Source organism: Camelus dromedarius, chromosome 12, assembly GCF_036321535.1.
Source record: "Camelus dromedarius isolate mCamDro1 chromosome 12, mCamDro1.pat, whole genome shotgun sequence".
Taxonomy (NCBI): domain Eukaryota; kingdom Metazoa; phylum Chordata; class Mammalia; order Artiodactyla; family Camelidae; genus Camelus; species Camelus dromedarius.
In genome coordinates, this window is record NC_087447.1 from 17,044,963 (window position 1) to 17,061,083 (window position 16,121).

At 45.7% G+C, this 16,121-nt stretch overlaps 1 protein-coding gene across 1 annotated transcript in view; it reads right to left on the reverse strand.

Annotated features, from left to right (window-relative positions):
- Nucleotides 1-1,698: 1,698 nt before the first annotated feature.
- ALKBH3 (alkB homolog 3, alpha-ketoglutarate dependent dioxygenase) overlaps nt 1,699-16,121 on the reverse strand; it is a 38,632-nt gene continuing 24,209 nt past the window's right edge. Inside the window, exons 9-10 of the mRNA XM_011000606.3 lie at nt 9,345-9,443; nt 1,699-8,586 (exon numbers count right to left, since the gene is read on the reverse strand). Coding sequence (XP_010998908.1) covers nt 8,458-8,586; nt 9,345-9,443 — 228 coding nt within the window. The 3' untranslated portion in view covers nt 1,699-8,457. The remainder of the gene's footprint in view (nt 8,587-9,344; nt 9,444-16,121) is intronic.

Genomic DNA, 16,121 nt, shown 5'->3' on the forward strand with positions numbered 1-16,121 from the left:
GTGTGCTGCTCAGCTCCTGTGTCCCCCACCTGGGAGGAAGAGACTCACCTCCTCTGCTCTCCGTGAGCAGACATAGTGGGGCGGACAGCAACTGCCCTGGGAGCTGGTGGGGACAGGGCCTGCTGTGCTGTTTCCTCGAACAGGGTGCCCCAAGGCTCAGACTTGGTGAGGGAGTATCTCCCGTCCAGCTCTGTCAGATATTTTGACCTCACAGCTGAGTCCCGTGTCTGTTTTTCTTTTGCTTCAGCACTCATGGCAAGAGGGAGTGTTACTGGCACCAGGAAATCCAGCATCTTTTCCCCTCACCACTCCAAGGAGGTAACAGGCCACACACAAAGACCTCTCTGCCTGGGCTCCTGTCCTGGTCCCCCACCAGGCTTCCCATTCCAGTCCCATCCCCTCCTCCCAGGCCTGATCTGGGCCCATCTTCCTCTCTCACCATCTCTCCTCCAGCTCAACACTCCTTACACAAGCCCCTGGACAGCAGCCACTGCTCATGAACCTTTGGGCTGTCACTTCAGGGTCCTTCTCCAAATGGCTCCTCCACCATGCAGCCTTCCCTGACTGCCATCCCAAATGATATCCCATGTTCCTCCAATGCCTGTAGCGCTCATTATCAGGACTCTTCATTTTACATTCACCTTGTTATCAAGGTTTTTCAAGTGTGAGTCTTGTTTTCTCAACAAATCACATATAACACAACAATGCTAACACTGGCTAAGGTATACCGAGGACTTGCTGACTCCATGCCAGGCATGGGACAGTCTCTCTTTCAAGGAGAGAAGCTTTCTATAATACCAGCCTGGCACATTATTGATGCTCAACGCATGGCATGAATTTCGCAGATACACTCAAACACTGTTGGTAGGAGAAGTTGGTGCAACCTTTCTGGAAAGCCATTTACATTATGTATTTAAAGCCTTAAAGATATACACAGTCTTCCCAATCTAGGGCAGGACCCCACTTTCAGGAATGTATTCTAAGAAACAATCATGTACACAAAGGTTTAGCCACGGGAAGGCTGCATGAGAAGAGGGGTGGTGTTTCAGTTTCTACAACTGTAACATGGGGATTAAAAGTAGTGCCTAGTCCATGGGCTGTTGTGTGGATTAATAAATCAGGAGTTAATATATGCAAACCACTTAACACAGGGCCTGGCACCACATCAGGCTTCATAAAAATTTAACTTACCTGTTCTTTTATTATTTGAATTGAGGCCTGACTGAGGCCAGATCCTGGACTCTTAGCTACACCATCTCCCTGCCTCCCCCATTCACTCTCATGATTTCCAAAATCAACAGAATGCTTACTAATAGCAAAAACAACTCCAACCTCAACAACCATCAAATTATCCAACACAATGAGACCGGTTACATAATGCTACAACTATATACAATTCTACATAGCCACTCAAAACCACGTTAGGGAACAATAATTAATGCCATGCACCAATGTACAAAACAAGTAGAAAAAGACTATAAGATGATGAGTTCAATATGAAGTTGCTTTTTCTTTTTTTTTTTTAAGTATACAAATGTGTAGGGAAAAAAATCCACTGGAAAGGGCAAAGACTTGTCATCTCTGATGTAAAGTTACAAATGATTCTCCTTTCTCCTTTTATCTTTCTTTTAAATTTCTCACAAAGAACACACATTCCTTTTGTAGTTAGGAAATAAAAACCAATTTTGAGGAAGGAAATAAAAGCCATGTCAGTTTATTTCCATCTTTAATAGGAGGGATTGTGTCTTCCTTTTATGTGTTCCCCACAGCATCTAACACACAATTTCTGGACATAAAAGCCCTGGTCTTGAACAGAATCCCAGCCTGGCAATCTTGTTTACTCTTTCAGGCCAAGGCGTTCTGTACAGACTCTAGAAATGGCCTGCAGGGACAAGAAAACAATGCGACTGGCTGGGGTGCGTCAGACTGGTCTGTGACCTGCTCACCCAGCTGGGAAACATGGTGAACTGACCTGCGGGGCAAGAGGCGCTGGAACCAGGCCAGGGCTGGTGCATTAGGAGACCAATTATCTGGGGAGCATGTGGCGGGGCTGCAGAGAACGACCAGGTCTTGATATGAGGCCACTTTGGCATCTGGGAGTCGTCTTCAGCTCGGCCTAGAGAACTTCCCAGGAGACACCTAAGTGCAGCTGGACCTTAATATGATCAGCTTCTTTCAGCACAATTTCCATTTTGCCCTTCCTCCCCTCGCTGACTGCAACAGAGGTTCAGGGATCCAGGGAGCCCGACAAAGGGAAAGATTGGGGTCACAAGGCCATCCATCAGTCACACCGGGATCGCCCACCCAGCATGAGGGTCGGGGCTAGCAGGGCATGTGGAATGTCCCACTCAAAACAATTACATTAGTAAGCACATTACTGTCAGGCATGTCACATTCATGATCTCAACCCTCACAGGATCTTGGGGAGGTTGCTGCTTCTGTGTCCATTTCACAGCTGAGGAGACTGAGGCTTGGGGGCTGAGTGATGGGTCCAAGGTGACTCAGCTAGGAAGGGCAGAGTGGGATTCAAGCCCAGGTCGGCCTGACTCAAGCTGCGGCTATATCCACAAGGGCTCTGCGGTCAGTCTGACATATGTGGAGGCTGTGGCAGAGTGAGGTGTCATAGTTCTTTCCTAACTCCACCCTTGCAGGCAGCTCTGAGATATGAGTGGCACGGTCCGCCCTGCAAAGGTGGATCTGAGCCAGTCTTGCCTGAAACTGTCCAGCTAACTCCCCTGAGCAATTGGTGCAGAGCTCAGCTTGCGCTATTTTTGGCAGGAGAATGCTACCTTGAGCTGCAGCAGGGATCCTTGCCACGCATCAAGCCACCTGGCTGGTGCGGCACAGGGACTGTCAATACCACTCCTTGAAGGGCTGCCCCAGTAGGCACTGCGACCTTCCAGGGCTATGTGTACCCATGTTCCCTCTTGTCACCAGGTTCTGCTTCTAGATGGGGATCTCAGAAGAGGTCACAGAACTTGAGTGGTGATAAGAACACTGACTGAGGTGCTTGTTGTGGGCCTTCATGCTGGTTCTGCCGCATTCCCTGGGTGGCCCTCAGATGAGCACTCAACTCCTCGGGGTCTCAGTTTTCTCATCTGTCCAATGGGGAGAGTAGTTCCTAACCTACACCCTCACAGGACTTCCGGGGGCAAAGGGCAAGGCGTGGGCAAGAGTCCTCCAGCTCTTCTCTCTGGCCCCCCTGCTGCGAGCACAGGGCAGGAGGCTGTTCTGGGAGGCAGGCTGAGGGTGGGGGAGGGCAGTGAGAGGGAAGCCCCACATTCAGACTTCCTCCCCTGATTTTTGCCTCGAGGCTAAGTGTCCACCTTTCCTTCTCACACCAGGTGAACAGAGGCTAACGGTTAGCGTCAGAGAGAGGGGGACAGGGAATAACTTAGTGTCTAATCCCTTGATACATTTTCAGAGAAAACATTCCAGAAAAGTTTTCTCTAACCAACAAGGGCATGAAAGAGACCCTTCTGTAGGGACCCCTTCCTCTCCCTGACTCTCCTGGGTCCTGCCTGGGTGGGTGGCCAGCAGCTCGAATATCCCAGGACAGAGTTTGGGAGGCCCCACAGCATCCTTCATCCCCTCATCCCACAAACATTCTTTAGGCAAGGAGGATACAGCAGCTCTCAACCCAAATCGCTTTTTGGAGGGTGTGGATTCCCTTCCTAAATGGTCCCACCCAGGCCCATTCTCCAGGTGCAGACAAGGAGGGCAGGGAGGGACCTGATAGCAGAGGCACAGACTGTCATAAGAGCGACCTAGCAGCGGAGGGTGGGGGGGAGGACCCTCCCGCTGCAGCCTCTTGGGAAGGAGGGGCAGACCTTCCGCCTCCGCCGCTGCCGCCGCCAAGTGCCTGCCGAGGGCTCACGTTTGCCTTTCAGGGGCGTCTGGAGCATCACAGGCGGTGCGCGGCAGGCGTTTGTCACAGCGCTCGCTCGCCCACGCCCTTCCTGCAGTGGGCGGCTAATTGCAACCTGATCACGCGGCCCTCAAGAGCTCCGCGCCTGGCCCACCACTTCCTCCTGCCTCCCACCCCACGGGGAGAAGCTTCCAGGCTCCCAGGCAAGAACCTGAGGCTTTGCTGGCTGGCCGGTAAAGGGGCCAAAAAAGCAGTTCCTCCAGCCCCAGGGTACTCTGACTGCGGCTGCCCCCACCCCCACCCGCCACTGACGGCCTGGGGCCAGGGCTAGGGGAGGCCCAGAGACCATACTAAATGCCTGCCCACCAGGGACACCCGATCTCAGGATCTGATCTGTCCTCTAGGTACCTCAGTCTCCTTATCTATTTTAAAAAAACCAACCATCTCATTGGGTTGCTTTTAGGAATAAATCAGATTATGTATGTAACAGGCCCAGGAAACACTATGCTTCCTCCTGGCTTTTAAACCTTTCCTTCACTTTTAGAAACCCAGAATGTGTGTCCAGAGTTAAAAGCTTATGGGGTCAGAAGCCAGGATCCTGCCTGAGCATGTCCACACTCTTGGAGGCCACATGAGAATAGGGACTGTCCCTGGTGTCCAGGGAATATGACATCACCATTACATGGAGGGGGAGTGATAACCTAGAAATAACTGTAATGGTAACATTGGCACACATACCCTGGTCAGCTCCAAGTTGGCTCATTTGAGAAAACTATCTTTTGGTTAATTAATGCTGGCTACAAAAACACTACCTAATTTATCCTGTTTTCCTACACTCCTCTCTGACACTGGCCCCCACACCCAGCAGAAAGCCCAGCCCAGCACGGGGCTCTATTCACAGGCTGGGGAAGACTTTTCTAATTTGGCACAGCAGCACTAAGCCAGCTAGAAAAGACACCATTAGCCTGTGTTCCACTCTCATTAATAAACATCAAAATAATTTCCCTGTTGACCCTCAGACACAGGAATCAACATATCTAAGAATGGATTTCAGCAGCATAAAACTGACAAGGGTCTCATCCAGGGAAGGGTTCCTTGCAAAGAGAAAATGGGAAGGGGTAAGGGGTATAGGGTAAGGGGACAGTTGTAGACTAGGTCCCTCTGAGAACATGTGGGTGGAGCCACGTATAAGTAAAGATTTAAACAAACAGAATGCATCACTATGGAAACATTCGGCTTTTTCAAAGGCATAGTTAAGAAAATAAAGCAATCAAGACTCCAGATTCAACCCTACAAGTGTTTATGACCAGAAAAGGCAAAGTGGGCCTTAGATATTCTGCAGCCAAGTAAAAGCTGCCAGAACTCGAGGAAGAAATATTCCCAGCAGGGCAGGGACCCATCATGTGTCAGGGCTTTCTCTGAAACCCTCCAGCTGAAGCATTCTGCTCACTACAGGGCCCACTTAACTCTTCTGGGGTTGCTATGACAAAAGTCAGGAGACAGTGCCACTTACTGACCAGGTCCAGACAGATCCGCCACTTGCGAGGGCAGGTCACAGAAGCCATGGAGGCAGCAGGGAGCCCCACAGAAAATGGCAGGCTTACGACCCGTGACCCAAACTTATTAGGAATCATCAACGCCACGTGGGTTAGTGGTTTAGTCAACTACGCAGATCGTGATTTTAATACTGAGGATACAATCTGATGGTAAGTGTCAGACTGTTCCAACCTGCGCTTTTGAGGCAAGCTGCCTGTTGTCAACAAGTTTTCAGTGTGCAGCCGACCTGCGTCTCTAGGCTGTCGGCTTATCAGTCGTGGTGTTGGTCAGCCTCAGGAAGAAGCCTGGTGCTGAGTCTGGGCAAAGTCCCCAGAAGTCTCACAGGTGAAAACAAAGGGAGGAAGGCCCACTTGCCTACCTCTAGAAGTTTGCTTGGGTATGGTCAGGAAACTCTGTTTTGTCACTTGCCAGGAAGGTTGGATGAGAATTTGTCTATTTTGCCATAAATTGGATTGTGTCCCCTCAAAATGAGCTTCCCTCAGTACAACGGACAATGCCAGTCCAGTTGGTGGCAGAGTTTCTAAGAGATGCTAGAGCTGATTAAGGAGGGATGAGATGCAGATGCCTGCCCTGGTGCACAGGAAAGCCAGGGGACAAACGAAGTGGCCTGTCAGTCAGCCTGGCCAGCAGGGCACTAGGGTGAGCTTGGGTCACCGGCTCTGCAGGAGCAAGCTCTGAGGCTCAGGGGCCTGGGGTTGCCCAGTAGATTATTCCACCTAAATTCTGCCATGCAGAATTGGAAATGGAAAGCCTGTGCTTTCCATTCTGGTTCTGCCATTTTTAAGTCCTATGAAATGACCTCACCACTTAAGAGGCTCAGTTGCCTAGTCTCTACAGTGGGAACAGCAGAGCTTTAGGGAGGATTAGGGATTATGTATAAAGTTCCTAGGATGGTTACTGAATTGTCCTGGCAGGTTATTATTAAAGCTCAAAAAAGGGGCAGCTAAAAAACTAAACCTGTTTTTCTTCATGCTACAGCCATTATATTTGCCCCCTCTGCTTTACAAGTAACGTTGGCAAAAAAAAAAAAAAAAAAAAAAAGAGCTTCACCCTTAATTCCTAGTTAAGATCTACCACCAGTAAAACACAGCAACAGGTTGGAGCAGTCACTGAGCACGGGCATCCTTTGCCAGGGTCTGGAATCCCTGTCTGGTCCTACACCCTGTACTTTTACTTTATGGCAAGTACCTACTTGACATTTTAGAAGGGACATTATCTTAGTGGTAGAAAGAAGCAGTTCTGGTGTTTGACAGCAAGAAACAAAACCTAAGATTGTTGCTCTCAGATGAAGAAACCCAGGTGGTGGCCCAAGCTGTGTGCTGAAGAGTGGGAATTCGTTTCCCTGACAGACATGGCAGTGATGAGGGAAGAGATCAAATCTGCAGCTGACGCAAGGGGAGAGCATGATCTGGCACTAGGAGAGATGTGGTAAGACCTGGAGTCATCTGCCGGCACCTTCATTTGTGGGCATGGGAGAGGAATTTCCGCAGGTCATACATCCAACTTATAACCAAAGCTGGCTGCCCAACCCTGGCCAGTTTTTGTCTGTCTGAATAGGAGGAAAGCTAGGAGTTAAACAGAGGTTTGATTTTATTGTTATGGTGATTTGTACCTCCCGCACAGGAAGGCTTCCTATGAGGCTCAGATTTTATAAAGCATTTAGTGTTTCTTAGATAAAGGAGCTATACACACGCAACCGCATTTTAAAAACAGAGAGACTCTGACTCAAGAAGCCACAGAGCTTGTCAGAGAAGGGAGCCTGGCCAGGCAAAGCATCCACCTGAGTTCTGGGGAAGAGCCTGCCCAGCCTTCGGCACTTGATCATGATCATGGGGATCATCTATCTTACAGTATGGAATGGAAACAAGACCAAAAGCAAGAAGGCTTTGTAAACTTTCCCCACAGGCAGCAAGGGAAACTCTTAACTCTCTCACCCTACTTTCATCTATTTAATTCCATTCTCTTTCTCTTCTGTTTCCCTGTCTTGGTTTGGAACTGATCTGGCACACTGCTCCTAAGTCAAGGGGTCAGGAAGACAAGTGCTTTTATGATGCAATGAGGGGCAGCCTCTGTTCTGTTTTGGGAACCTTGGTGACATCACAGACTAATGATTGAATCTTGGGAACTTGTGTAGAAGAGAGCACTGAGTCAGAAGAAAGCCTTAGTCATAGGGTTACTGAAATTGAAAGAGAACAGAACTATTAGGTAACTGAGTCTATTCCCTGCAGGACTGCTCCTTCTCCTATCTGGCTTGGGTTTAAATGACTTAAGTAATTCCCCAGGGGGAACTAATCTATGTGGAACAGCTGCCACCAGCAGGGCGTTTGCTGCTCTTCAGCCGAAATTTCTCATGACATCATGCAATTATTCCTCCCTTTGAGGGGACACTTTTCTCTTGTATTCCAAGTAGTCCAGGTGGCTGCTTGAAGATATGCCGTAGAGCACTGCTTCCACTCTTTATTCAGAGGCCTATAACCTGCCCGAGTGTGTCCTGGGAAGATGGGCAGGCAAGGAGACTCAGCTAAGTAAAGTGCTCCCAGAATACGCAGCTTTCCATCACAATAGCACACAAGCCAAGATGTTTAGGAGTCAAGGCAGACTTCAACAGAGCTCTGTTTGGGTTTCAGCAGCTGTCTGCCTGCGGAAGGCTCCAGTCACTGACGCATATTTGTATCTCCACTTTGCTAAAGTCACAGGGAACAAACATGTGCAGATTTACCCTGAAGGCAAAGTCCGTTCATATTTCTTCAAATGAAGCGGAAGAGGGCAGGAAAAAACTGCTTATGGACAAAACCATCTGTGAGCACAGCCACAGCAGTTTTTAATTTGCCTAAAGAAAATATGTGATTCCGAAGTGTGGTTAGGGATTACTGCTCCCTCAGTCACCATATTATAAACATGAACTGCTGGCTGCCATTTAACAGGACTCCAAGCTGGGAAGTAAACACCATCCTCATCTTCCAAACAGCCACACCACAAGAGTAGCTGGGCAGCTTCTGGAAGTTTCTTCATGGTGGAAGGTCTGCTCAGTCTCAGCATGGCTTCTGTCTCAAAGATCTCACATCAGCAGTGCGCCCCGCCCCTCGAGGGTCTGGATAAACTGTCCGAAAGGTCAGGTTTATTCTTGGTTCTCTAGAGTGGTACTCTTTGGGCACTCGATGCTAAATGGAAATATGAATAACTCTGACATAAACACACTTACATTTTCACTTCAAAGCAATTGAAAACTTATTTATGAGGACACAGACATATTTCAATTTTATGCCGCCTTTCACGAGCAGTAATAGCTCTTTACAGTCTTGTGGATAAAGGTCTCCTTCTCTGAAACAAACCCCCACCCCCACCACGATATGCCAGCGCCCTCACAGTAAGAAAGTTTCATCTTTTCTAAGTGGTGCTCTTCCTCTTAGCCTCCTGCCACTTTTCCAGAGCTCATAAGAAGATACATAAATGGCTGAGCCCAGTGATGCATGAGATTCTCCTCTCATACTAAGTGTTCTGACATTAATTTGCACAACTTAAAAATGGCCTGGCCTAAGCTGTGGATCTGTGCAGCCCCATGTACTAGCCACTGGCTGCCTGAAGTTTTTTAAATTAATTACAAATTCTGTTCTTCGGCACACCAACCGCATCCCACGAGCTCAAGAGTTGTTGTGTCTAGTGGCTTCTACACTGGGCTGCACAGATTCAGAATTTTTCCATCATCATGGGAAGTTCTATCAGACACCACTGCTGTGGAGGGCTGCTTTGATTGCAGGTAGTACCAAAACTCCTTGGAAATGATGCCACTTTATTGCCTCTTGCTTTTTATAAAAGCGACTTGCTTTTCACCATGTTTACTACAGAAATTAATAATCATAAGCCAGTCAGGAAACTGCCTCCTCATGACAGTGAATCCACAATACTTGCATGTTCTCACCTGCCAGTCAGCTTGTGTGGCTCCTTCCATGATTAACAAGGTCCCGTGATCCAAGGGGATCTTTACTCTGTCCACATACGTGTAGTCTCCATTCTCCTCCTAGAAAACAGCATTCATTGCACTGAATGTTCTGTTCGTGTGATCAAGATGCAGACTGTGACACTGGTCAAAGAAATGCCAATCTCCACTCAGCCAGATGGCAGGGCTTCATTTACTGGCTCCGTGACTTGGTAGCTGTTTGGCCTTAGGCAAGTTATTTCACCTTTCTGTTCCTTAATTCACTCATTTGTAAAATGCAGATGATGGTAGTACCTGCCACACAGGGCTGCTGTGAGCCTCAATTGATATACGCGTAAATCACTTGGAGACTGGCACATATTAAGTACAGTAATAACAGCTATTAGCATTAGTATTATCAGCATCCAAAACGCAGAAAAGCACATTCTGGCTTATGAAGGAATTCACAGTCGTTTATACAAGAACTGTTTACATCCACCTTATGCTGTGCCTTGTGTTTTGACATAGTGTTAGGAGAATCGGCTTTCAAACAAGACTTTGGGATTTTGGAGATATATTTTTGTTTCTTGCCAGAACAGTCAACAGCAAGATTTTTTCAAAGAAAGGGGCTCTGCCTCGAACAGAACAGTGTTGCTAAACTGAAGACTGGATGTGGGAGCCTCTGCCAATGGATTACGACTCCTGAGTGCCTAGCGTCCAAATGCCTGTGTCTACACTGCCCCTTTCTTCCAGAGCTCAGTCAGTTCATGTCCAATATCATAATGAAGCTTCACAGCTCAGGCTGCAATGTGGCCAACAGGCAGTGTTACTCCTCCTCCACCACTGACAAAGGGGTGCATTAAACCACTTCCTTGCTCACAGCGACAAAGAGCAAGTCAGGAATTAAGACTGGGACAGACCCAAGCTTCCTGATTTCTTCGCCTTCATTCTGGGCAGATCCATCCACTCATCTGCTTTACTTCCGATGCAAAAGATTACACTGAGTTACTGCAGGATTGCTTTCACTGCAACACTGTGTTTATGTTTATTATTGTAGGGGTGCTTCTGAGAACATAACTGTTTACAATGACTTCCCCCAGGAAAATCAAAATCAAAACAATAATGAACTTTCATAAACAGTCTAGGTTCCAGGCCTCAACTCTTGGCAGTACAGGCAGAAGATACAAGCAATGTTTGAAACAGCTTTTGGTCCCAGGGACTGACTTTGTGCCTGCCATCTTTTGTCTTCCAGTCATAAGTGAGCACCAAAACATTACCTCTGACCCCTCAGCCAGCCAGAGAGCAGCAGGAAGGTGACCCCGTCCTCGAGTGGCCCAGCTCCATCTCAGAAAAGCAAAAGGCTGCTCTCTGAAAAAAGCATTCCAGAGAAAGGAGCTGTATGCCCTACTAAAGAAAAGATATCAGAAGGGAGAGATTGGAGGGTCCAAGTCTCCTTGATTTAGGCTGTAATGTCAGTTATCAGATAAAGGTTCAACATAGCTAGAAACAGAACTGCCAGTACCCTCTACATAATTCGGAAGTGCTACAGGGCCTTAATCTATAAATCAAGCACAGACACTAGGACAGGAGAGTAAAGTGCAGTAGACAGGAAAGACACTTAACCACAACATGAAGACAATCCTGAAACGAAGATCTCTTAGGACATTAGAACACTGGGATAATACTGCACATCAACTATATTTCAATGTTTAAAAAAAAATTAGCAATACACTAAGGAGGAAAAGCATGTTCTAGGAAAAAGGAATTGGGTATACAGCAGCCCATAAGCCAAGAAACTAGGGCCCAACCTGTGTACACAGGTGTCTGAGACCAGAAAGTAGGTGTGGGGAGTCATTTGGAGAATTAGCTGAAAAAGTTAAGAGTGAGCATTTTCTAATCTAGTGTTGCTGTGCCAGAGCCACTGTAATAAAATGCAAATTTGACCTCAGAATTCCTCTCCCTTGCTTAAAATACTTTAATGACATCCCAAAGGCTTTAGGATGAAGTTCAAATCCATTAGCTTGGCACCCACGGCTCCTGATGACCTGCCTGCTCCTCCTCTTTAGTTTTGTCTCCTACATCTCTCTCATAGGCCCTGTGCTCCAAATAAATGCAACAACTCACAGTTTTCCAAACATGGGAAAAAAATTATTGGGGAGGAAGGGGTGCTAAGGCCAATGGAAAAGAAGCGGTGAGTACAGTAATTCTACCTGGAAGCATGACGCAGGAACAGACCCAGCATGTGAAAGAGAATTCCAAGTGCAGGAGGGAAAAATCAGCATGGACAGAAAGTGATGGTCAACAGAGCCACATTTCACTTAGTGTTCCTAAGATCTGAGTTTTTCAAAAAAGAGAAAGCCTCAGGTTGGTTTGAAACACATTACATACATGGTACAACATGAGTTGTACCAAAGAGCAAAAGAGGGTGAGCCTTCATTTGGGAGGGAGCCACTCTGATCAGTCCGAAGGAGCACACCCTCAGCGAGAGGTGATGTCACTACTCTGCTGCTTGTTATTTGTTCCTCCCAACACTCTTGGCTTAGGAAGCACATTCCTATTTCACAGAAGGAGACAGACAGAAAAAAGGGCAAGAGATTCTACCAAGGCAACACAGAGCTCACTAATGCTTCCTTCTCCTGAGACCAGAGTAGCAACAGACCACAGAGTCACCTTTTAACTTAACCAAGACGTACAAAGACTTTTTTCACTTAGGAAGCAGATAAAAGGCCAGAGGAGCTCACGTGGCTGTGCATAAAGGCTCAGCTGATAAATGGATAAGGGACAGTGGAAGCACGGGTCAGACTGTTTAGAGCAGCGCATAGCTCACTCACAGCCATTAAGCGTGGCTAAGTTACCAAAACACGTCTCTGCAACTCTTTTGATTTACTCAGGTCTTTCTTCAAAACAAAACAAAACACACTCCGAAAAAAGCAATGGCTTAAGATAAAATTTTCCATTCCTGATCCCAGTTAAAAGAAACTTTGAGGGGTCACATCAGCCTGCAGCGTGGATTTTGCTGTTGATGCTCTTGGTTTTCCACACAAATAAAAAAAAAGCAAAAAAAAAGACACTTTTATATTAATGTTAATCAACATTCTCATTCCTTCCCCAACCACAGCCAGTTCATTTGAATGCTTATAAGTTCCAACGAATGCTGGGCCTTTCCAAGGTTCCACAACTCTCACCAAGATCTGAGCCTATTCAATTTCCTTTAGAAAAATGCTATTTAGGGGAAAAAAAAAGCCTGGGGTGCTTTTATTGCTAAATCATTACCAACCACCCAACAGATAAGAAATCTAAACATTTTTCTTTTCTCTGGAAAAGGACACTTCACGCTGTATGAGATCTACGCAGACTTCTCACGTAATCACACCTTTCTTGTCGTAAAAAGGTATCTTAGAAATTACAAACATTGATGCTTGAAAATCATCATTGGCATAGTTTTTTTTCCTACTATAAAAGTAACATAAGTTCACTAGAGTAAATGACATGCTTATAATTACCTGTTCAATGTCTGCCTTCCTGCTCTCTGATAAACTCCATGAGGGGAGGGCTATATTGTCTCTCCCTTTTGAAGTGTGCTCAATGCTTACCACACATATCAATAAAGATGTCCTGAATGACTGAGGAAAAGCACCAAGACAATATAAAAATCACCTTTAATCCTGTCACCTAGAATTTATGCATAATTGTGTACTCTTTCATTTTTAACATTATATTGTGAGCATTTTGTACATCTTAGATATACAGTATTTTAAAAATATGATTATATTCCTTTGTATGAACATGTACTTCCTTCTTTAAACTCACATATTATTTTTTGACCACCTGTATATGTTGGGCACTGTGCTGCTGCTAAGGATACAGCAGTGAGGCACACATGGTTGGAGACAGAGATTTTTATATACCAGTAATATTAAAAAAGAAAAGAAAAGCTACTGCAAACAGTAGCTTTGTGCAAAACATCTCTGAGTTTACTTCTAGGATATAGATCCAAAGGGAGAAACTTTAAGGCACTTTGATTTATACTACCAAAATGCTTTCTTAAGAAGGTTGTGGCAATTTATAATTCCATTAGGAAAACATGACAGTACCTACCTCTGGCCACATCACCAATATGAAACATTATCAATTGACAGTGATGAAAAATAATTTAGGGGAGTAATGCTAACTCACTCTTCAAACATAGAGTTCTTTAATTACTACCCAGCTCAGCACTTTTTCACATGTCTATGTGCTATTTGCAGTTCTTCTATTGCAAACTCTCTGTTATGTCCTTTGTCCACTGTTCTATGAGGTGTAAATGTTCTTACTGATTTGTAACCATAGATAGTAAGGTATTTTTCCTTTGTTATACTTTCTGTAAATATTTTTCTCATTTGCTTTTTGCCATTTAACTGCATTTAGGATTTTAACATAGAGTAGCTCAAAAATTTTTAGAGTCAAATCTGCTGATCTTTCTTTGGTTCTCCTTCACGGCTTTTTGCTTAGAAAGCCTTTTCCCATCCTCAGGACAGTTAAATACACAACTGTATTTCCTTTTAGTTAAAAAAAAAGTCTACATTTAACTCTTTAATCCACCTGGAATTGGCTTTCTCCCCACCTCAGGCTTCTTTTTAATAACAATTTCCAGGTACTTAAACCAAGGCATCCTGCTCGGCTTTCTGGACACAATCAACCATGGTGTACACTGCTCAGGTGCCAGGCACGTTAGCAATACTGTGTACATATAGTGCACAGTATTGCTAATTCTCCCACAACCCTGTAAGGGATGTGATAGCTTCCATTTTACTATAAGCAAAGGTTGCTGGAGGGAAAGTATGTTTCTAATGCAAAAGACTGGCAGAAGGCAGGCAGGCTAGTATTTGAATTTAGACCTATCTGCCTGGCTTCAAAACCTGTATTCTTTCCACTTTACTGTGCCCTCCAAAGTGACCTCTATTCCTTCTGAGATCCTGTAATATTTCCTGTCTGAATTATATGGCACTCTGACTATACTCTAAGGGTCACAAACATGAACAAGTAGCGTAAACAAGGGGCATGGGCCACATGCAACACAGTGGGGTGTGGCTGCGGGGCCTGCAGGTAGGTGGTAGTCACTCTGTAGCGCCCTCACTGGTCCCCTGGTATTGTCCGATTTTCTCAGTTTCCCCGGGAGGCTGATAAGCGGAAATTTTATGTGAGATCTCTTGAGTTATACATTTTTAGCAACTAATTCAGTTTCTTTAAAAACATGCGGGAGTATAAACAAAACAAGTCTGAGGAGCAGATTCAGCTTAAGAGCGGCCCACTTTTGCTGCTGGTGGACCCACCACATGAACCCTTCTTTTATGTCCATGTTGTGCTGTCCCACCTGGCCTCTAAGCTCCCAAGCAAGGCCACGTGCTATCTGCTGGGCTTCTTTAATTCCTCTTTGCCATTCTGCATGGTAGTACCCGAGAGAAAGCTCAGGACACACATGCTACTACAAGTACCGTATTCTAATCTCAGGGACCCCAGTGCGATCCAAAAAGGCCATTCAAAGAAAGATATGCTCACAAATTAATGCTCTTGGTCAACAGTGAAACATTTGGTTTTCTAAGCCATCTCTGATCTCCTAGATGAGCTACTTATCTAAAAATTTTTCCAACTTTTTTACTAAAAGATGCTTAAAAAAACAAAACATATATGAACAGACAGGTCAAACAAAAGAAAGTAGAAGCCCTCTACCTGTTTCTCATCCCCTAAGCTCACAGGAAGCACTTGACATGCAATAACTATTATTAGTTTCTGCACTGGAGGCATCAGGAAAGACTTCGAGGCTACAGTGGGCCCCTGAAGCCTGGAGAGGAGTTAAGTTAATGAGACGGTGGAGCGCATACCTAAGGAGTAAAGAGGTAATTCAACAGAATGGTGCAATCACAGACAACAGTGAGACACCAAAGTAGGCTGGGCATAGATTATGTAAAGATTTGACAGTCTGGCTGAGGAGTTCACATTTTATCCTTTGTTCCAGTAGGAGCAAATGGAGTCTTCTGAGTTGGAGAACAAAGTGATGAAAGCAGTGAGCTCAGTCTTGTCTCCTCTTTCTCTATTCTCTTGCCCTGAATCGATAATGTGCAATTCCAGAGCTTTACATATTATCTAGATTATTAGTTTCAATTCAGCTCAACAAAGAGTTGAACATGCCATGTGGAGCAAGTGACTTAACCCGGGGCCTTGGCCACCTCATCTGCACGATGGGGTAAGAGCAGCGCCGACTTTACAAGACTACCGGAGGACCGCATGTGAAGCACTCAGAACAAAGCCAGGCAGAGAGCCAGTACTATACACTTGTTACTTATCTTGATCTTCTTTACTGTTGTTATTGTTGTTGTCCTGACAATTCCCAAATGATACCTCTAGCACAGGCCTGTCATCTGAACTCTAGACTTCATAGCCAATGTCCTACTTCACGTTTGGAAGTCTCTAGCATCTCAAACCTAGCACATACAAGAAGGAACTCTTGATTTCCTCTACAAATCCTCCCTACACAAGAGCAAAATCAAACGCAAAAATCCCTGCTCCTTCTCTCTCTGAGGAAATACATGTCCATTCACCAACTGCTCAAGCCAGAAACCTAGCTCACTCTCAAAAACATACCTCAAATTCATTAACTTTGTTCCTCCCCACTGCCACCATCTAAGTCCAAATCAGCAGTTTCCCACTAAAAATACTGAAACAACCTTTTATTTAGTCTCCTTCTCTTGCCTCTCCCTGAATTATTCTTCACACAGCAGCCAGAGTGTTCTCTTAAAAATA